General features: G+C 27.6%; 3 protein-coding genes across 3 annotated transcripts; 2 read left to right on the forward strand and 1 right to left on the reverse strand.

Moving 5' to 3' along the window:
• Window positions 1-1046: 1046 nt before the first annotated feature.
• Window positions 1047-5701, reverse strand: OCT59_029267 (uncharacterized protein; the record flags this gene model as incomplete). The annotated part of the gene is made up of 5 exons (XM_025319560.2): window positions 1047-1808; window positions 1878-2186; window positions 2279-2397; window positions 2475-3198; window positions 3297-5701. 5 exons carry the CDS (start codon window positions 5699-5701, stop codon window positions 1193-1195), a joined length of 4173 nt encoding a protein of 1390 aa, XP_025173501.2. The 3' UTR covers window positions 1047-1192.
• Window positions 5702-7577: 1876 nt separating this feature from the next.
• Window positions 7578-8280, forward strand: OCT59_029268 (uncharacterized protein). Its single transcript, XM_025311244.2, has one exon. It carries the CDS (start codon window positions 7699-7701, stop codon window positions 8050-8052), a length of 354 nt encoding a protein of 117 aa, XP_025173503.1. The 5' UTR covers window positions 7578-7698; the 3' UTR covers window positions 8053-8280.
• A 2857-nt stretch (window positions 8281-11137) lies between these two features.
• Window positions 11138-12138, forward strand: OCT59_029269 (uncharacterized protein; the record flags this gene model as incomplete). The annotated part of the gene is made up of 4 exons (XM_066142757.1): window positions 11138-11475; window positions 11567-11588; window positions 11682-11723; window positions 11857-12138. The coding sequence occupies 4 exons, from the start codon at window positions 11138-11140 to the stop codon at window positions 12136-12138; spliced, it is 684 nt and encodes a 227-aa protein (XP_065994597.1).
• Between the last annotated feature and the right edge of the window lie 12156 nt (window positions 12139-24294).

The raw sequence follows: 24294 nt of genomic DNA on the forward strand, positions 1-24294 counted from the left end.
ATTTTTATTTTTTGTTTATATATCTAAGTACTGATTTTTGATATTAACTACAAGCATTATTGTGTTACTGGCTTCGTATCGACGCCACAAAGGTGTAGTATTCGTTTCGCAATTCGCATAAATCAAGACCTAACGATGTTAAATATAAGCTGGAAAATCATCACAATGAATTGTACTATCGCAACTGGACTAGATAGTGTAATAGATAAGATGTGTCTGGCCAATCAGCATTTAGAAAATTAAAGAACTTTGCGCATTATTTGCACCACCATTCTCCACTTTATTATTGTATTCTTTAAATGTTGCTACCTAGCTAAAAAAATTAATTTCATATCAACTATTCCGTTATGCAATTTCCACATTTGAACGTGTGATTTTTTCCGTGTTAAATAATCGTGATTTCGTGGATATGTTGCCATGATTACCATGATTACCATCAATAAAAGAAAATGATCATCACAAAAAAAATGGTGTTTTTTTTGTTTTCAGATTGGAGGAATATTAGATCATTAATTTCTGGAACAGAGTTTTTTTCGATTAGTGGAAGCCTATTTGTCACTCCGCTTTAGAAGATCCCCGTACTGTCACAAATTTTGAAGTTTTAATGTAACCTTAATTAACTATTTAAACAATATAATAAAATGTAACGATCGATATGTAATGCTTTAATTTGGGGTAGATCGGACCGGAAGGAGATTGACCGATGCACGATATGTAACGCGAATATCTTTGTAATTCTTGGCAAAAAGATTAAACTTTTATTAATTGCGTTCTTAATAAAATAAATAATAAACAAATGATTTCATTTTAACATCATAACACCATTACAAACCCCGTGGTGACCGTTTTGCTAAATAAACATATCCATTGTTTTATTGATTTTTTGTATCACTTAAATAATTAAGTTAAGTTCTCGCGTAGTTGAAGACGCAGCAATTGTAAGCGATTTATTATGCTTTATAATTTAATAAGTGTAAATGACATTTTACTGAAAAGCCATTTTAACTTTTTAAAAACGATTTTCATATTTTTTCATAATATCAATTGGTAATGAGTAAAATTTTATATTTTATAAGGCCAATAAAAAGTCTTTAATAACCGAACTTTGAAATTGTATAACGTATATAATATATATTACAGAAAAAAAAAATTATGATCAAAAATGTTCAAAATATTAACTTTTTTTACTAAATTAAATTAAATTATTTTTTTGATTTTGTATTACGGAGATTAAATTTTTGATAGTTTCTTCCATAGAATTTAATTTTCCAGAAAATTCTTTTTCCATGGATAGAATTTTTTCTTTCAACAATTTATTTTCACCACCATTATTATTATTATCATTTTGAAGAATAATATTATTATTACTAACTGATTTAGATGAAATACTTGAAGATTTTGATTTTAATAATAATTTCTTCTTATTTTCATTTTCATCAACAAACCAATATAATGATAATGGAGTTTCTTGTTCTTTTCTTGGTGATGCAATAGAATCAGTTTCAGTTGAATAATAATATGAAAGATCTTGATAATGATCATTATCATCATCATCATCATCATCATTATCATCCCAAGGATTTTTGTCATCAACTTTTGATAAGAAATTCTCATGATTTTTTCTTGCTTTCTCGGATTTTCTTAACCATTCTTCAATATAATCTGATTTTCCGATATAATAAATATATCGAGGATTTCCTCTTTTACTTCCAAGAGGTTTTTCGATCGTTTCATAATCTTCGATCAATTCCGCTCGATATTCTAATACTGCATGTCTACCAATTTCTTTAGCATCATCATATGCACCACTGAAAATTAAATATTATGTGTAAGTTTTATTTGAAATATGATTAATATAAATAAACATTAAAACTTACGTCATGATCGCAATCAACATATTCTGTAAAATTGTGACTAGAAGGATACTAGCAATAATAGAATAAACATCTATTGGCCAAAAATTCCATTGTTCTAATTGATCCCAACGACCACCAGTCCAAAAGAAAACTGATTCAACAGATTTAACAAAATTTGTGAAATAATTATCTGATATACTTTTCACATCAATCACTTGTTCCACTTTATATGGTAATGGTTCACCCGTATCCGAATCAGTAGGTGTGATTTGAAAGGAGGAACCATCAGGTTTAATGCCTATGGATTCAGTATCATTAAGTAAAACGAACCTATTAAAAATAAATTAAATTTTATTATAAGTTTTAATTAAAATATCGATCGTTAACGTTATTTTTTGAAATTTTTTAAAACCTTCACTTACATAGCATGACCAAATCCGAGGACAACCATTAGGATAAAAATTAAGAAAGGTATAATTTGTTTAAAGATATTGACTATAATATAAATGTAAGCTCCAGATCTTTCAAAGTATCGTAACAACTATTTTTATTAAAAATAAAGTTAGTATCAAAATATTTAAACGTTACGTATATTTAAATATTCATTCAAAAACTTACCAAAAAAAGTTCAAACCACATTACTAAAACTGCAAATGAATTAAAAATAGTAAATATTCGATCGTCTTTTACAATTTTTTCAGCTTGTTCTTGAAATGCTTCTGGTTCATCAACTGGATCGGGGTTAACAATAGCATAGTATATACCTAAACTAGTCATCACTAATGGAAAAATGACTGAAAACAAATCAAAAAAATTATAAAGCCCAAAATATCTTCTCCATCCCTCATATTTTAATTGAATTCTTTCAGTATTCAATAAATAAAATCCCAACCAATAAAATAAAGCAAATAGTACTAATATCCACGAAATACTATTAATTTGTTCATCTAATCCTTTAATCGCACCGCTTATAAGTGCAAAAAGAAATGCAAATACAACGTATATAAGCGCATGTCTTAAGAAATGATTTCTTGCCGCTTTCCATTTAAAGTCAATTACTGCGGCCATTGATGGATTATCATAAATTTCTGCACCATTGTCTTCTCTTATCATTCTCAAGAATGGACTCAAATGATGCTTTTTTTTAAGCACATGACCACGTGGCCAAAATAACAATTTTAAAAATTTGAAAGGAATCTTCCAGTTTTCTACTCGTTTATCCTCAAAAACTTTCTCAGGGTATACAGTAAAATCTGGAAGAGGTACCATGTAAACCTGATTAATTAGCGAAGAATTAGGGGCAGTTGTTTTGCTCACTAAATCTGAAATAATTTTCTCTCCACTAAAAAAAATGACAGGAAAAAAAAAAATTAATTATTTTTGTTTACGATCTGTGCTACATTTAATCTCATTAATTTATATTAATATATTAATCCCTACCTTTGTTTTCCTTTAACGATTGATTTTTGTAAGAAATTACGCTCTTTTCCTTTCTTGGTGAGACCCAAATTTACGTTTAACGCATGAACATCTTTATGATTACTTCTATCCATGTCTTTATCACGAATTTTAGATTGATCCAAGTAAACTTCGCTGGCACCAAAACAAGGCCTTTGAAATAATTCTTTAACATAAAATTCTAAATTATATTCATAAAGGGTCGGAATTGCTTTAGCAACGGTAAACATCCAATTTGAAGAATATAAAGCGTTATTAGAATAATAATCTAATAAATATTTAACTATTATTGTATCTTTACGATAACCTCCTTTTGTACATACGATAGAGATTTCAAGATCAGTATCTTTCGCGAGTTGACCACCCCATGAATTACATCTCGGAATATGTAAATAATCATTTTTTCCATCAGATATAGAAAATAAAATATTTCTAATAATATATGTACAATTACCACGAATTAGATTTGCCATAATATCATAACGTATATCTAACATCCTCCATAAACCACATTTTTTAGTTAAATATTTTCTAATGATACGTTCAGTTTGTTGAATCAAATCATCAAATTGATGTTGTCTTTTTGGATCTAAAGTTTGACCTTTTTTCCCATTAAAAAATTCCAATGCTTCACAAGCATGTACTGGAGGATTAACTTTTTCAGGCCATTCAAGTGTAACTGTGTCTCCAGGTTCAGAAAATGAATTTATAGAAGGAATATATAATGTTAAAGAGAATTCTTTATGACCAACTTCTAAAGATTGGATTTGCATTGGTCTATTAAAATTATTTGTCCAAATATATTCAAGAACTTTCGTAGATGATAATGATGACGCTTTTGAAGTTGACGTTCCACTTTTTCTTTTACGCCATACTTGAACTGTAGATTCACCAATAAATAATTGAATAGATTTATTATCATCAAGATAAACCGAAGTACGTTCATAATTTTTATTTAATATCCAAGGTTCAGGATTCCTAATAATTCTATTTTCGAACTTAGAACCTAAATATTTTCCATAAGAATCGTAAATTGAATGATAATTCGTAGTAGTAATAGTTGCTACGGCAGTTGATGAGGAAGTATTGGACTTATCATTAAGTTGAATAATATTTCTTGTATTATCATTTACAGGATCTAATAATTTAATTATTTCAGAATCTTGTAATAAAGAAGTAATATTCCCATCATCCGTAATTGTAATAAGATTTCCTGAAGCATTAGCCAACCTTTGATGATGCTCACATTTTTTAGGGAATAATGAAAAAGTATCATTTATCCTTCTAATACAATTATCAGAACTATTAAATAAATCCCAAACTACAATAATAGGAGTATTAACAAATTCTGAAGTAACTTCATTATAACTTTCTTCTTCGATAACGATCAATAATTTTTCATCATTCTTTACGAAATCAAAAAATAGTATTTGAATATTCGTTTCATTAAATTTTTTTGTAGTAACTTCCAAACCATTCTCCATTAAATAAATGGTAATACTATTTGCACCACGACAATAAGCGAATAAAGATTCATTATTTGATATAGCATAACAAGAATAACCTTTTCCTAAAAATGAAGCAGCAGTTTCTTCAGATTTTTGAAAAGTATTTTCTAATAAAGTTGTTTTTAAATTATACATTTCAACAGTTTGTATTTTATTTTTATAACTTTCTACTACAAAACGACCTTTTACTAAATTTTGTTGAATAGAAAAATTAGAAATTTCACTATTTGATAATTTGCTTGGTAAATTAAAATTTTCAACGGATTTATCAGAGAAGAGATTAAACCAACCATGAACATAATTTTCATTTATCATGGAATAGATTTTATCATAATGAATAGAAAATCTTGAAATTCCATAAGAATTTATAAGAGCTAAATCTGCCTTTTCAGAAACCGAACTATCATCATCCAAGAATTTAATTATACCACCCATATCATTAATTGAAGAAGAAATTCTCGCTTGTTTAGCAGAAGATATAACCCAAGTATGTTTAATAGTTGAATCAGCATTATTAATATCATCATCAAAACAAGAGACGGCAATTAACACATCAGTTGTTTTATCAGGCAAAGTAATTTCATTAGACACAGTTAAACTCCAAATTACAGCGGGAGCATCAAAATTTTTAAAACTATCATAATTCAAAGTATATAATTTTGATATATTATCGGATTGACATAATTTTAATTGATAAGTTGTGGTATTTAATGTTACTATCTGATTGCCGTCCGGACTTATAGCTATATATTGATGACCATTATAAATATTCCTTTTGTTATACTTTGATTCAAAAGAAGCAATTGACCTAATCTCCGCTTTTTCTTCGTCACCATGTAGATACGATGGTATTTGATTAGTTTTCTGGAATGCAAACATGATTGTTACACTTTTATACGTTATATATTTAAAAAAAAAATTTATTAACCCTTTCAAAGGATTAATTAAAAGGAAGGTGAAAGGAATTTTTTTTTAAAAAAAAAAAGAAAAGAAATTCTTTTTTTTATTTATATTTTTTATTTTTTTACAAAAATCCTTTTTTTTTATTTATATATAAAAAATTTATGCAAATTAATAATTTATATGTAACTGTATCCTTATTTTTACATAATCATGCAACATGGATACCGTTTACTTATATACCGTATTTGCCCAAAAATAAGCAATCACCGAAAATAAGCAACATGATGGCCCGCATTATAACAAATTTTGGCCCACATTATCAAAACTTGGCCGGCATTATGTGCAAAACTTGTTGGGCAAATACGGTATTCGGATTTTTTTTTTAGCCATGAAGGAACATTTGATAAAAATATAGATCGAACCATTAATGTAATTACTTGGCTATGAAGAAACATTTGATAAAAATATAAATCGAACCATTAATATTATTACTCGCACAGTATTTATTTGGTATTTGAAACTCAATGAGAAGTGATCGGATTTAATATAGCAATCATTAATTTAATGTTGTACAAATTCACTAAGAATAAATATTGTACGATAAACAATTTTCCTTTATTGTCTGTATTAGTGCTTAAATTATTAATCTGAATTCCATGCAAATGCAAAAGAAGCCAATTATTTTTTGTAAACAATCTTATAAACAATCGGAGATTCCGTGCATTAGCAAACAAAATATATACTTTATTATTTAACGTAATCAATAATCCAGCTCAGCCACATGTATTAATATTAATAATACTAATTTAATTATAATTTAATTGAAAGAAAAATTTAGAAAAAGAGATTTTATAGATATCTTTCTTTACTAAGAAAATTAAGCTGCGTCAAAGACATAAATATTTGAATAAATTTGAATAATTTATTCAAAAAATACATATTCATTATAATAATATATTAAACCATTTTGTTAATTTTATTAGTATTTTATTATTAATCCTTTACTATTTTTTTTTATTTAATCATTAATACCATTTGTTGCCATACTTAAAAATAATTAATTTTAAAATTAAAAAAATCATTAAAATATAATAATTTTGTTAATGAATAAAATAACGCAAAATTAATCCGAGTTTGGAAGTAAAGTAGCAATACAAGCAATAATATTTGCTTATGTCATATATATTTTATTATAATGGATATTAATAGATCGTAATTATTTATTCGTTCTGTTCTCGTCTTCTCGATTTTCCGATGTGATTCGATAAAACAGAAACATTTAAATCCTTTAGAATGCCGGCCAGAATAATTTAGTTTACGGTAAAATAAAAGGAAAATTTTGCTTCAAAGTGAAATGAATGTTACATAAATTCAAAATATATTTCACTCATATACGCAAGGTTAAAAAAATTTTACGCTTGCGTAACTTGATTTTTATTCATCTTTCTATTTCAACTGTATCATAGTCTGTACCTATTTCTTGAGTTTACAAGTCTAAGTTCTTATATGAATGATGCAGGAACTCATCCGTTTCATCGTTCTCACGGCTAATATGCTGCTAATGTTACTAAATCGAAGATTCAAAAACTATTTTGTGCTCAAGTATAACAAGATCAATAGTTTGAACATTCTTTTTTTAGTTTTTTAAGTCGAGTAAAAGTAGAAAAAATTCTTTTGTTATACTAAAAAATAGGCTATTTTTAGATTATTTGTTCATCAAAATAGGAAACTCTTAAAAACTTTCTGATATATTTTTGACCAAATCAGATCTCTCATTGGTCTATCAATTGAGATGTTTAATAACGCCCTAAGATTATTTTAATAATGTCAATTAACAATATCGGTTTGACAAGTTTAGGGAAAACTTGTTGGATGAAAGTCCACCACAAAGCGTTTCAACTTCAATAAAAGATTATACCTCTCCGGAGAAAGTAGTTGAAGTAGTAAATTATTTGAGGAAAGAAAGGAAGAGAATGGAAAAGAAAATGGATCCCGAAAAGGAAAAAGAGATTGAAGAAGCGGCAATAAAATACAAAAATCAATATTTAGAGTTGGTCACAGCAGCAAGAAAGAAATTGGCGGATGCGGCTGAGGCAAAGAAGGCAACAGAAGAGAAAACCAAAAGTATAAAACAAGTTACTCCAGTAGAGATACATGAATACAATACCGTGAACGCTTCCTGCTCGACAAGGTTATTATCTAACCCACATTTAAAAAAAGAAGAAGCTAATGAAGATTGTGTAAAAGAGGGTAAGAAGCGAATTATCGGTAAACAAGGGGATAGAAGTAAAGTGGAGGAGGGTGAAGAGAGTAGTGAAGGAGAGTGAAAACGTATAACGGAAAAGGTAAAAGTAGAGTTAGAAGTGTTAGGGGTAGAGGAGCTCAAGGTAGAGGTAGATAGCAGTAATAGCAATATAGTAGATAAACATAGAAATTGGGTTGTAGTAGTAGTCAAAGGGGGTTATTGTTCAGTTTCAAGTATTTCTGTGTTTACCATGTAATTTGTTCTTCTACACTTTACTTAATAAAGAAATGCGTTTATCGAGTTAAGGAAAAAAAAAAATATCGGTTTGATTTTAATTAAGACATCCCTTCGAAATCATTTAAATAATAGTCAGTTACTCCTTTGCAGTACGAGAAAAAAATGATTTGTTTAACGGCTTCAGCAATAATGATAATAATATATCTGATATATATACACACACCTTAATATTGTCTATTACTATCTTTACTGCCGTCTACTGTTGTCTTTCTCAGTTCCTCAAAAATGTTTGCTCGCTTCGCACAAAGAAATATTTTTCGATACGCTCAAAGAAGCATGCATAATGGCCACCTGTTAATAATAACAGTAACGCTTTAAACGGTCAGTAATATGCTGTAATAAATTTTATTAATATAATAATTTAAATAAAATAACTAAAATAATATAAATTCTTGAAATAAATTAGTTCCTAAAAATATTATGGTTCCATTAGGACCCAGAAATATATATATAAGGGAAAATTTTTTTTACTATGAACTGTACGCAGAGACTTTTTATATGAATAGTACGCATAATTGACACCCGATATTGAAAATCCTGCAAAAATACGCAAATAAAATTTCAGACATTAAGTTATTAATTATTTTATCATGATTCTATATTATTTATAAAACCAAATACTAATGTAAAAAAATAGAATTTATTCTAATTTACCATTTTTTCAATAATATTTTTCTTTTTAACTTTTAGAAATTTCTTTCAAATATTACAATGCGGTTAACGTACAGTAAATATATAAGAATAGCCAAATTTAGGCCAAAAATACGCAAACTAATTTTTACATATAAAAATTTTGATAAAAAATACACAATCTTGATGACCTAACTATGGATGAAAAATTCTTAGATTGTACGCAAATCAAAACTTTACTCTGTCTAATTTCACTATGATGGCGACGCATCTGTGTACCCTACCCCTGTATATATATTTCTGGGTCCTGTTCCATTGGTTCCGGCTGCGACTACTCTTTCCGGAATAGTTTTTAAATTTTACATTATTAATTAACGGATGATTATACGATTTTAAGGTCAATCCATAGATCGGTGGATATGAACGAAGTCATCATTAAATCATTTCAATGATTTTATGATTTGGTTAAAAACTTAAAGCTTAACTGCTATGATTTTAACATATGAGTAATACTATTTTTTGTCTAAGCCTAATATCACTATAAAAAACGTAGCACCATGTCTGAAAGTGAAGAAGTCAAGAAATATAATACGAATGTATTTTTGCGCAAGGAGGAGGATAGGGTCTTGACGACGATGACTTGGAAATTATTCGTCAGTGAAAAATAATGGACCGTGAATTCCTAAAGATGTACAAGCAAGATTTCAAAGATAGTGGACCAGCGTTAAGACTTGCGTGCGGACTTCGCTAAGAAGTGTAAGGAGAAAAGGAAGCGTGCGTTTTCCTCATACCGCAGTTTGGGGGAAGTGTTAGAAAAATATGGCATTACAAACAATAGCATAACAAGCATCCCTCAATTTGTGCCAGGTAACGTCCAGCTTTTTTCGTTATAAAATTCCACGAGTCAGAATCATATTCAGCTGTCTTCCGCCTTTCATTTATAGAACATCATTTAATCGATTAAATAACTAAGCAAAAGGAATTAAGAACTTAATATAATTGACTGATAAATGTAACCCCAGATCTAAAAATATTTATAAATACAATTTTGATATCTCGTAATCGGTATGTGATTATACATTTTTATTGTACTTATTGAGTATTCTCTTTAGGTAATTGATATACGAAGAATTAATTATATAATTAAATCGAATATCTCATGCAATTTGATAAACTTTATTGTTACATATCAAATTAGCACATGAAAAGGACTTTTTAATTAATTATTTAAAAAATTTAAAAGTTACAACTAAATTATTATTGATAATAATACCCAAATCAAGGTAACACAATCTCGCCCAGAAATCAAACATAAAAATTTTGTACTACAATACTTTTTTGAATTACTGATGTTTATTTAAAAAGATGGATAAAAAGTCTATCAATATTGGATAAAAATCTATCAATATTAGAATAATAAGTCCATCATTATCGGAATCGTAATAAAAATAACTGTGAAATATTATGGCTGCGCCGTGAAAAATCAGCGATATCCATGAAATAATATATTAACCAATTCTCGTGTTTATTTTGTCATTTTGTCAGAAAATTTAGAACAAGGAAACTTCTTTCTATGTGAATTAATCAATCAGCAAATGACAATTGTAACTGCAAGACCAAGGTTAATTCATATGCTTCATCAGAAACTATGGCTCTGTAAAAAGAAATATACGATTAAATAAAAATTTATTATACTTATATAATTAGTTATTTTGGTGATAGATTTTTCAATAATAATCAAACAGTCTAACAAAAATGATTTTATTAATTATTTAATTATATGTCTTAGATATTATATCGTAGTACAAATGATGTCTAATATAACATTGTCTATTTGCCCGAGTTGAGACGATTAATAGTCAAATACGGTCAACAAAAGGGTAATGTTACATAAGAAATTATACGTCTTTCAAATATACTTATTTAAATACTCTCACGATGAGCAAAATGAATGATTCCACTTTTAATTCCTGAAATGGACAACTTCTTCATTTTTTATTTTAAAAAAAAAAGGAAGCTCAATAAAAATATTTTTTTTTCAGATTTGAAACCAAATCAATCATCGTTGCGCTTATTGTAACAAAATGACAAATCTTCATCCGTTCATGGTCGCTGTGTTAACCATGAATGGGTCTGTAATAATATCAAACAACATAGAAATGAAAGATAAATAATTTCCTTTGTCGGTTTTTTCAGTTTTATGTAAATTTATGATCAAACAATTCTTTTTGTACGATATAATGGTGCAGAAATGCGGAGAACAAGATCTTTACAACACATTTCTTCAGCCTTACAGGTACCTTTCAAAGGGTTTATTTCTTATAATAGAGTCTTGTATTGACGTTTATACTCTTGATGTTCTACATAGAAACAACTACACTCTTTATCCCGTAGATTACAATCAACACCAATGTAGAGGACAAGAGTGCTTGGATGTCGATAGCGATAATTACAGTCTGGGAACGCCCTGTGTTATCTGTATACGAGAAGCTCTTGTCCTCCAATTTATCCAAAAAAAAGAAAGAATGAAATTCATAAAACCAAAGATATTTTACGAATATAATAATTACAAACCTGGGTAAGGGAAAGAGGTGAAAAATCTACCAAGTAATAACCTAAGATTATAGTTCTAGAAGAATTGATTATGACTGAGATTATATATTCTTAAGATTTATAGCATATGATACTATAGTAGATATACTTTTATTTTTTTCTAGACTGATTATAACTTAAATAATATGCAATTATAAATATTATTGCTAATTACGAAAATATGTGAATCAGATCATAGATTGGATAAATCCAAAATTAATGTGTCCGGCAACGGTAAACGTCTCTTGGAAATCAAACTCAAGAAGATAATTGCAGTTTCTTTTGGAGCGTCAACTGCCGTGAGGCCCGGACCGAGGAAATGCATGATCAAAATTCGACAGGATACCGATCTGCTCAATTACCTTAGACATATCCTCCCTCGGGATCAGCATTTGGAAGTGATGCCGAGAATGGAGTATTGAAATCATGGAAATTGCTCCGAAATGAATACCTGGACTCATCTGAGTCAAGTGAAACAAACCTTCAAGAAGAAAATAGTGATGAAAGTAATATTATATCCCTGCAAAAATTACAGGATGTGCCTTGTCAACTTCTTGACCAGTTGAAAGATGAACTTAATAATTATTCAGAAAAAGAATTACCGCTGAATGAAGATCTTAGAAATACTTTCGTTGAAATCTTTGGATAGCCGAGGTTTTTCCATTGTATTTAAGCCATTCAGGACGTGTATTGTGGTTTTTGGACAAAAATAAATGCTTATTTATGTGGACTTTCAGGAGCTAAGGCTGAGATGGCTGAGAATATTTCAAAAGAAAAAAGGAAAAAGAAAAAAAGAAGAAATCGAATAAGAATAATTAATTTAAATCTAGCGGCAAATTTATTAGGACATGCGAATAAAGCACAGGCAAAATTCTTCAAAGAAAGGTGTTTTTTGTTTTTAACACAGTCTTTATTTATGGTATTGCGAGAGTATTTTTTTTTTACGTAGAAATTTTCTATTAATTGTTATATTGGAGTTTAGTGATATGCATTTTAAATTTTTAATTACAAAATAAACATACTGTACTTAAAAAACCAGTTGTCATTTATTTTATCATTTATGTTATTGAGAAAAATATATTTTTTTTTCATGTACTTTATAGCATACTGAAATTTATTGTGATTAAAGCGACTCGATAATTTCTTTATAAATCACAAATAAAAATGTGGATGAACTTTCTCATGTGTAATTAAATTAAATGGGATGAAGATTTGTTCTTAATTGTTCCGGATTTAGGAGCGAAGCTTAATTCGTGATCGGTAATTATTTGAATTGGATTGACAACAGATATCCCGGTATTTTATGCTTTGGAACAACCATTTGGAACCTTATGGTTTCAATATTCTTAATTTTCTTTATTAACATCAATTTCATTAGTTGTTACGTCAGATGTTGGAAAAGTTATTTTAGTGTATCATACTTTTTGGAAAAATTACAAACGCTTTCAAAAACGAAGAACATAATATTATATAAATCAAATTGAATCCAAATAAATACAGGTTAATAAAATATAACGGATAATAACCTCACATTCTTTTAAAATATATATAACTATCCCACACGTCTTTTCGAGCGCCAGGAATTGAGAAATGGGGACTATAAATATCATTTATTTAAAAGCATTCTTCCTAAATTTCAGTTTCAAGAGCTAAAGAATATATTGATATTCTTGAACGAACTACTTGAATACACTCGTCTTTACATTAAAGATAAATTCCATCATTAGCATAATTATTATAGGGACGTAAATCTCATATATAAATGATGCAAGTTCTCTGCTTTCTCTGCTTGACTAATAATAAATCCTATTTTGATGATTTAGCTCAATTAAATATACTTACTTTACTTACTTGATTTTTTTTTTGTATTTAACAATCAATAATATTTAATCACCCATTAATTATTATTGTTCATAACCTGTGATACATTAAAAAAAATCATTCTATTAAAAATATGTTAAGACATAAAAATCTCGTTACCAATTTTGATAATGAATATGATGACCAAAATTAGAATTAATGAGTGTAGAAAAAATTATTTTTATTAATTAATAAATTAACTTCAGCTAAATCTCGAGGAAATAATATTTAATTTCAAAAAAAAAGGCGAATCAAAATCTCTTTGTGAATCATTTATCCTTTGCCATTGTTAACCAATTCAATGGGTTAAAACATGTGAAAGAACATAAAACCTATATCTATAAGACTATAAAGGAGTATAAAGAAAACCAAAAGAACGAAGATATATACTTAATGAGTGAAGAAAGTCTAATAGTAAAATAATGCGGATAACCAAATAATAAGGCAATATCGCCAAGATCAGTGCGATATTAGCAATAAAAAGCAAGTCCTTAGTTGAGTAGCTAAAAACGATTAAATATTCTAATGACTAGAGAACCATCCACTTCCCAAAAAGCACTGAATTACATGCTAAAGAAAGAATCTACATATGGAAAGCAAACAAAAAATCTATAATTAAATTACATAAACAAGGCATAAAATATATATCAAAAAAAAAGTATGACTAAAATATTCCCTGAAGCAAAAATAAACCTTTTAGCATAAAGTCATTAAGTATATTAATGAAACACAATAATCTCTTAATTTCCCAAATGTTAAGGTACAGTATTTTTATTATTCTTAGACACCTAGCTCTTTATATATTATAAAAAACTTCCCATATTTCGTTTTTCAGTCAAGAATTAGTTCTGTCAAGTTGCAGTAACAACGAACTTTCGAAACAAAAAATAAGAGATTATCGAGATTATCCACAATATTTTGGAAAATCATTTTGAATGTGATTTTTTTATCGTGAGTTGTAACACCAACAATTTTATAATTAGGATGTAGGGATGTGAAAAAAATAATTTTGGGATAAACCGTTTCGTACATTAATATTGTACACCCCCCTCAGTGTGTGATTTTTAAACTTAAACATGTGATGGTCATGTGCGGAAATTGTGATTGGTAGTGCGCAAATATCGCAAAGCGATACATGAATAATTTTTTAATGGTGCGCAAAAAAAAATTTTATCACCATATTATGTAAATTTAGCTACTAAGTTTTTTTTAAAAAAGAAGAAGCGCAATGTAATAATTATAGTTATACAATGCTTTTATTTTCTTACAAAATTGAATATTCTTTATTAATTGAAAATGATATATGGTGTATCGCAGTGCGACACTTTAAAAGGGTAGTGTGTGCGGAAAATCATCACTCAATTCAGTCATGTGCAAGCGCACACTTCCGCACCAAAATCACACACTGACCACCCTCCGACACATCAGGAAATCATTCTAAAAAGGAAATGACGGTTAGTATAATTTATAGAAACTTCTATAGAATTACTCTGTACATATGAATTCTGCGTGAAATTTTGTGATTTGGCCAGAATTATGCAAGATCAGCCAACATTACGATTCGCAAATCGTATATGGATAATTTCCAGTATATTCGTGATGATCCTGACTCAGCCTTTGAAAATAAAATAAATCAAATTTATGTACGTATGTCAAAATATATTATTTTCACGTTTGCATTCTTATTCTTTTCTATTTTAACCGTTTATCACTTTCAAAAATAACTATTTAAAGCAATTTTTAGTAAGTAATTTGTAGTTAAGCATGAATTTAATTCGTTTTCGTATAAATACTACACCTAAATTAGATTTGAAAAATATTTTTCAATTTTTTTTCTCTTTCTTATTTATTGAGCTTTTAAAGTCTAAGTTCATATATATAAAAATGCCATTAAATAACAGGAATTTACACGTTCCTTTTCACTTTATTCTCCAAAGACGCCGTAATCAACGACGAAATCAACGACGAATTCAACGGTATGGACGTAGAATTACTAGGTTGCATAGAAGACGTACAATAAATATGTTAAACCGAATTACACAATTACCTTTACAAATTACAAGCGATCCATTCGCAAATCAATTTTTTAATGGGTCTCCTTTCTTTTAATTTTTAAAGTTATTAATGCATAAAATGAAAAATTTTAAGGTAAACCAATAAATAAAATACATATTTATATATATATTATTTTGATGATATTCTTTTTTTCGTATGTTACACATACTTTACAATTAGATTTACATTCTTATTTATAATTTCATATTGATTATTTGTAGATTAAATCTTCGACGCGAAGAGACTTTGCATTGGATCTGCAAATTGTGAAATTGTGGCAAAAAAAATGTGGCGAAAAAAAAAACTGTGGCGAGGTTACCGTAGTAACAAAGTTTCCTATAGTTAGCTTTTTTTAACGAAGGGTGAAGCCATTTTTGGGGCGAGTAGTTTTAGTAAATAATTTTTGTTAATATTATGTATTGTAGTACCTCAAATATTCTTCTTACTATGTAATTAACCATTCCGACAACTCTTCTAAAAATAAAAAATATGTATATGAATAAATAACTTAAAGATTCACCAAGAAAAAAAAATCTTGAACACGTAAAATGTAAATTAATAAATGTCAAAAAAAAAAAGTTGCTGCTATTATAGTAAAGGTAAACCTGGTCAACACTAGTTTATTCTTATGAAAAACAAAAACAAGTATACCAAGATCAACGATTAGTGTCCTGGTCAACAAATAGTAAGTATTTATTTATTAACTTTTTTATTATCTTAGAAGACAACCGTTTATCGACGACAAGGTGATCTAGTTTTAGAATTTTATGAAAGGCAGAGAGGATCTTGCAAATGGTTAATAGGTTAGCACTGTAAATTATAAAAACTTGTGTATTTTAAGATAGGTTTTTAAAGAATCTTTTCAATTTTCTTAATTTTCTTTGACTTATCATTAGTTGAAAAAATCTGCCTAGTATATAATATATTGTAAAGGGTATTTTTAATTAGAAATTTTACAGAGGCTTTCAAGGTGTTTTACTAGGAAAAAAATATAGAAAAAATTTATGCGTTGCGTCGAAATAATATATAAATCATTACGCTAAATTAATTACATTAATTAATATAATAAAGTCTTTTGTAATTTTAGTAATATTTTATTTTTAAACATTCTTCCGAAATTTCAGTGTCAAAAGGTAAAGAATATATTGTTATTCTTGAAACACACTACTTGAACACACTTCGTCTTTACATTAAAGACACATTGTAGAGCGTAAATCTCATCTTTGGAACGTAAATGATGCAAGTTCTCTACCCGACTAATAATAAATCCTACTATTGATGATTTAGTAATTTTTTTTTTATTTATTTAACAATCAATTAAGACGTAATCACCCTTCAATTATTTTGTTGTTCGTAACCTGTATTACCTTTAAAAAAAACCATTTTATTAAAAATATGTTAAACCATAAAAATTAAAATCTTGTTACCAACCTTGATAATGAATATGATGACCAAAATTTGATGTGATTTTGAGTACAAAAAAAAAATATTTTTTTATTAATTAATAAATTAATTTCAGCCAAATTACCATCAAGGAAATAATAAAATTAATTTCAAAAAAAAACGAAATACAAATATTATCTCTTTGTGGATTATTTATCCTTTGCCATTGCTAACCAGCCAAACATTACTATTTAAAATAATTTCAATGGTTAAAAAATATGAAAGGAGTACTGAAAACGCAAAACCTATGTCTATAAGACTATCATAACTAAAATAAATTCAAAAGAACGAAGATATATACTTAAAGGAGTATAAAGAAATCGAAAGATCGAAGATATACTGTATTTTAATGATAAAGAAAGTCCAATAATACGGACAATAAGGCAATATCGCTAAGATCAATGCGATATTAGCAAAAAGAAGCAAGGCTTTAGTTAAATAGCTAAAGACGATTAAATATTCTAATGATTAGAGAAACCAACCACTTCTTAAAAAGCACTTATCATCAGAATTACATGCTAAAGAAAGAATCTATATGAAAGGCAAACAAATCTATAATTAGATTACATAAACAAAGCATAAAATATCCATCAAAGAAAGAGTAAAGTTTACCTAATTAATTAATCCACAAAATTAACGTTGTAAAAGAGAAGTACTGATGACTAAAATACTCCCTGAAGCAAAAAATACATATTTTAGCATAAAGTCATTAAAGTATATTAATGAAACACAATAATCTCTTAATTTCCCAAATGTTAAGGACACACAACTACACAAGTATTGTTTCTAAACTCCTAGATCTTTATCTATTATTAAAAACTTCCCATATTCCGTTTGTCAGTAAGAAATAGTTCTGGTCATAACGAACTTTTGAAATAAAAAATAAGAGAGATTATCGAGGATTATCACTAGGAGCAAGTACGAAGCGTAGTTATCGCACATCATCACGTGCCGGTTGGACAACAGGATTTTGTGGCAAAAAGATGTTTTTGTTTTATTACATTTTCGGAATAGTGAGTATTACATTTGTGAAACCGATACGAGAACATAATAAACAGGTCATCACGTGACTTAGTGACAAAACATCACAGGGTGGTGTGGTAAGATTTTCCTCGATACGAATAACGGGTCAATTCGGGACTTCGGGTATCATGGTTGTAAGTTGTTACAACTAGAATTACAGTAATCATAGTAATCATAGTGTATATAGTGTATTCATTCGAGTCATTCGTGTAAAAATGATCGTTTTATGTAAGGGTTGGTAAAGTCGGTCCTAGTCCGGTCTTAATCCTAAGACCCACAGCGGAGAAGTATCACAGATAGTAAAATATTATCATCAACAAAATTTTACACTCGCGTGATCACAGAAATTATTCATGTTTTAATTAGTTAAAAATATTTCACCACCTACTTTTTGGGAACACCTCATTTGTCATCCCATTATTTGTCACATGCGTAATTCTTAATGCCGGCCAAAATTACTCGACCCTCAGATTGGTAATGTCTCAGATTTTTGATGTTACGTTTTTTTAATTTTTGAAAATAAAATTATTTCGAGAAAATAAAAACACATGTATAACGAAATTTATTCATTGTTTGATTCGTTTGAAGGTTTAAATCAGTGAAATCAAATTATGTGTAATACTTTTAAATCGGAAGGGAGATTGACCGATGCACAACATGTAACGCGAATATTTTTGTAATTCTTGGCAAAAAAGAAACATTCAAAAAAAAAAAGGTTTATCCATTTTATTAAACTTAAATTGCAATAAATAATAATAAACAAATGATTCATTTCAACCACAAAAAACATTACACACCCCCGTGACATCTTTGTTTTTGGTGATCGTTTTCTCCATTGTTTTATTGATTTTTTGTATCGCGTAGTTGATGACGCAGCAATCGCAAGCGATTTATTAAATATTTTCTTAAGTGTATATGATATTTAAAAGCCACTTTTAACTTTTAAAAAATGATTTATATATTTTTATAGTGCCAATTGATAATAAGTGAAATTTTATATTTTTTATAATATATTTTATGTGCTCAAAAAAAGACTTTTTATTGATCTTTCAAAGGATTAATTAAAAAAGGTAAATGAAAGAAATTTTTTTTTTTAATAGAAAAAAAAGAATATTTTTTGGTTTATTTTTTTTATAATAATTTTTTTATTTAAAATAATTATTCGATAAAAAATTTTCGCGCTCATAATAATTTATATGTAACTGTAACCTTATTTTACATAATCATGTAATATATTACACATGTAATACCGTTCTATATTTAACAATAATTATTGAACATATTCGGATTGTTTTTTTAATCATGTACTTATATTCAATTAATATGATACTCCTTATGTTGTACAATTCACTAAGAATATTTACTTATTCGTATGTACGATAAACAATTGTCTGTATTAGCACTTAAATTATTCAATGGAAAAAGCAGTTATAATAGCGGATATAATTGCCATTTTTTTTTCTTCTCGTAACAAACGGAAATTCCGTGCATAAGCAAACAAAAATGTCTGAAAAAATGGATGTATCTTAAGTTAATGTATTAATATTAAATTTATTATTATATTAATGAAAGAATTCAAAATAAAATTCGAATTTTAAAAAATTCTTTATTAGTTCAATGTGAAATGTGATCGAATGTAAATAATATTTAAATCAATTAATCTTCGCTTTATTTGACATTTTGGAATTTCAGAGTATAATTTATTAAGTAATACAATGTATATATTGTCTGAAACTGAGATAACTTCTAAACCAAATTTCTCTTTTAACAACAAAAAAAAAAATATGTTTAATTTTAGTTATTTTTAACTTATTTTTATTTTTACTTCACCTTCTAATTGTATCATGTTTCATATAAAAAAAAAGATATTTTTAATTTAACAAGTTTTTACCTTTTTTTTACAAGTTTTTTTGAACTAGTTTGTATTTTTCTTTGTAATTGTTATCTTTATTGTTAAAACTTTCGAGCAGGAGTTTACCGATAGATTACGGCGAATTTTATTTATAGATCATAAAATTTGTTTGTATTACACATTTACATTTAGAGTCAAATTATTATGATCTCTTCGGAGTTTTCGGAGTTATCTGATTATTGCTTACTGTTTTAACTTTGAAACAATATCAACAATTATTCCTAAATAAAATTTTTCTTTTTTTCCTCGTTATATAATTTCTTTGTTAAAAAAATGATAATTAAAATATCTTCATTATTAAAATAATTATCATAAAAAAAAGGTATTTAATGACTAATTATGATTTAATAATGCATCACTTTTGATTTTTAATAATAATTCTGGAATTATTTTGAAGATAAACAAGTTAAAACTTATAATCAGAAAGAACCGTTTTTGTAATTTTTAATATCGTACAAAAAAAATACAGCTTATTAAATAGATTTAGATGTAATAGTGCCGATCGTTAACTGTTAATGGATCACGTCATTTGTAGGTTTTTGTAAAACTAACTATTATAAGTAATTTATTAAAAAATATAACTTGTCTGACAAATTGTTTAAATATTGTATATTATTTATATTCCATAAAATAGTCATTTCTTGACATATTAATAAAAAGTTTGGAAAAATCGAAAGTTTTTGCGTTACGCAAAAAAAATATTTGAGATCGATATTCGACACGATATCTCTTCGATTCTTATATTAAAGATAAATTTACATCAAATTTAAAATTTTATTCAATTCTGAGAAATTGATTAATTTGTTATAAGAACTTTTAATCATCCCATATAATTATCATAATTTTCAATATTATCATCAATTTACCTACTTCATTATTTTTTATCTTCCAAAACTTATTACCTAAATTTGATCTATATAATCAGTTTAATGAGTTTAGTGGCAAATGTTCATGGTGAAATTCCAACTACATTAAATTATAAATAGGTTAAAAAATATACTGTACATTTTAATAAATTTAAAAGTAATATTCATTATATACGATTTTTTGAAATTTAATTTTTGTTATTTTCTTGTACTTTTATCAAATATCATATCATGCAAAAAAATATTCCAATTTTGAACGTTATTTAAAGAAAAATCGCACATACTATAGTTAAATTTCATCAAATATCCGACGAGTGGTCATTTTCGTTCATGAACGTTCGCGCCATTTACAGAGCGAAAAGAAAAAAATGTCATTTATATTTATAAATGTATGAATTGGAGTATTTTAAACAGATAATTTAATCTGAACTATATATTGTGACTTCATATCATCAATACTTCACACATTTATCTTATAATATGAATCACACGAGGTGGGTGCAATTGATAGTTATGGATTATAAACTAATAATAAGAAAATTTTGATCTAGTGAATTAGTTATTTTTGAAAGATAAAGATTTCAAAGTTTTGAAAAAGTTAACGCAAAGTTATCCTCCAATTATCAGATGTGAATTAAATTTGAAGTATAGAAAAAAAAATACAAGAAATAATAAACTGATAAAGTGTATAGCTCGAGTTCTTTCTATTTAAAATCTTTCAGTTATATTATATCTCGTTATCGATTTCATCCAAAAAATTTTAATTATGGATAATATATTAATCGATTTATTTCTAAACTCAATATCATCACATCTGGTGGAAGTTCGCAAATACAATGACAGTCATCATTTGCAGCATTGATAATACAAGAAAGTAAATTAACGTGTCACGTGAATCTAATTTCATTGGATTGTCAATGTAGATCATCATGTGAAATCGTTGTTTATTTTCAAAGGTTAGGTACATTTCGCCGAAAGGACGTTTCGCCGAAAAATAGGGCCAACATTATGCAGAATTATAAATAACTCAGGCCAGAGATTATTTTTCGGCGAAATGGCTTTCGGCGAAATGTCCCGATACCTTTTCTTTCAAAGTATGATAATAATGAAAGAGTAAAATTAAATAATTAAATACACTACTATTTAATGATGCGATCCAAAATGACTAGTTCGATATCGATCCTATAACGTAGATTCAAAATTCATTTCATGAAATCTGATAATTTTGACCAAGCAAACAATCAACTTTCAATATGCTTTAGGGCATGGTTCACTTTCTCGTAAAAATCCATTTCATAAAGTATCAAGGGGACAAGGCGAAATTCAAGTATTGTAAGTATTATTTTAATTAATTTACGTATCAGTATTCTGGTTTCCATTTTTATACACAATCCAACTTAGGTTTATAATACATTTTAAACTCTATTATAGCTTTTCATGATGACAGACGAAAAGCTTGGAGGTTTCCTCAACATTTCAAAGCCTGCTAAGCCATTGTATAACTAACACTACGTGACGTTCTCCTTCCAGTCCTCCATATGAGAATTAATAGTAGTCGAAATTTTTTTCTTAGATCTTTGTTTCTCTTTCTTCACAGTAATTTCTTTTTGATATCTCGATACCACGCGATTGTTGCTAACAGTACCACTATCAAAATCAGCTAGAAATCCAACGTTTTTTTCCTTTTTCTTTTCCAAAAGACGTACTGTATATTCCTTTTCTCTTCCTTTTCAATATTTTTGGTTAAATTATTTAACAGTTTTTTTACTTCATTGATTTGATTGTTAAATGGTAAATAATGTGGATTATATTTGATTTCAATCTGTGCTGGATTTGTATTTGTATTAACACTAATAACGAATGTACCAGTCTTCGTATTAATAGGTTTAAGTTACGCCCTTCACGACCGATTAATTTTTCAACTTCAGTATGTTCAGGATGTTGAAATTAACATGAGTCTTGGGTGTGACATTTTGTGATGAAGATTTTTTAAAGAAAGGTAAAGGTTCAAAGTTGAATATTTTATGACTTTTATATATTGAAAATTTCCTTATTTATAAACAAAAGCTCAATTTTTTGTGAATCAAATACTACATGTGATTATCACGAACAAACGGCCGAGCTATATAACTGATACGGAAATGTTTTATACAACCGCGATGGTCTGAGAAGCATTCTCAAACAATCTTGTTGCACAAATTTATTCCTAAAAACACATACTACAAACAATAAATATCTTTCGATTTCGTAACTAATCATTTGGAACTTACCGACAATTGAATAATCTTATGTATTTTGAAAATATCTAACTTCTTGATTTATATGCTGTTCAAAATCTTTCTTCGCTCAATTTCTTTCTATTTTTGATTTTATATTCTTATTCTATGGAAAAATTATAAGTTATTATAATAGATTTCATAAATTTATTTAAGTATAGATGTGCATTTTTGGAGAACACGTAAGCATTTATCTGAATGTAAGATGCAATTGTTTACGTGATTACTTCTTATATTCAGTAATTTTAGGATTTATCTGTAATGATGGCGAAATCACCATAATGAGGGCTGGAGACATTATACTAACGATTGGATTTTTCTTTTTATATGTGGTATAAAAATAAAAAAAGAATATAAAGCAATATTACTTCTATCAGAATCATTGAATTTAATACTGATATTTTATAAACAAAATTTGAATAAATAAGTTAATAATCATATTTATCATAATGATTTTATGTATTTGACATAATTAGCTTTAATTGACGTTGAAGTTAGAAGTTAGACCTTTACTGAAGAAATTCATCAAGTAGTTCGTTATATACTGATATCACGTGATGTAAATTTTATATAATAGTATTGACCCGAAGGGGTAACACGATATTTCAATTATTTCATCCACCATAACCAATCAATGACTAGGTTATTGCGTCAGTCACACAAAAATGGCTCATACTACCCTACGAAAAAAGAATGTCCGGAATTTATCACCAAAACTGTTCGGAAATTGTCCAGTATACCTATAAAATGTCTGGAAAATGTCCGGAATTATGAAAAATATGGTGTCCGGAATTTTTTGAAGTCCGGAATTTGTCCAGACATGAAAAATTCAGGACAAATTTCGGATAGACAAAACTGGACAAATTCTGGACACAAAAAATCCTGGACATATTTTGGACAATCTCTGGACAAAAAAAACCGGACAAATTCTGGTAGTTAGACGAGAAAAAATTCCAGGCAAATTCTGGACAATAAAAAATCAAAAAATGTAAAAAGCAAAAAACTGGTATTCAAAACCTTTGCGTGTATACTAAGTAAACTTAAAGAGCAAGCAAAAATACTATCTATGATGTTAATTTGAACTGCTATAAACAGTTATCAGTTAAGTATTTGTATAAGGAATATATCATTGATATCATGACTTGCAGATCATTTCAGAGAAAATTTTTTTTCCGGACAAATTCCAAATCTGGACAAATTTCGGACAAAAATCAATGTCCGGAAAATGTTCCAAATCTTGCGCGTTTTCGTATGTTTTCAGGACACTCATTTTGTCCGGAATTTGTACAATTATATTCCGGACAATTTCAGAATATTTTCCGGACGCATTTTTTTCGTAGGGCTATATCCAATGAGTACGCTTTCACATA

Source organism: Rhizophagus irregularis, chromosome 9 (genome assembly GCF_026210795.1).
Source record: "Rhizophagus irregularis chromosome 9, complete sequence".
Classification (NCBI taxonomy): domain Eukaryota; kingdom Fungi; phylum Glomeromycota; class Glomeromycetes; order Glomerales; family Glomeraceae; genus Rhizophagus; species Rhizophagus irregularis.

Excerpts from the sequence above, each read along its gene's own strand:
- OCT59_029268 (XM_025311244.2), top strand. The coding sequence starts at position 7,699 with ATGGAAAAGAAAATGGATCCCGAAAAGGAAAAAGAGATTGAAGAAGCG.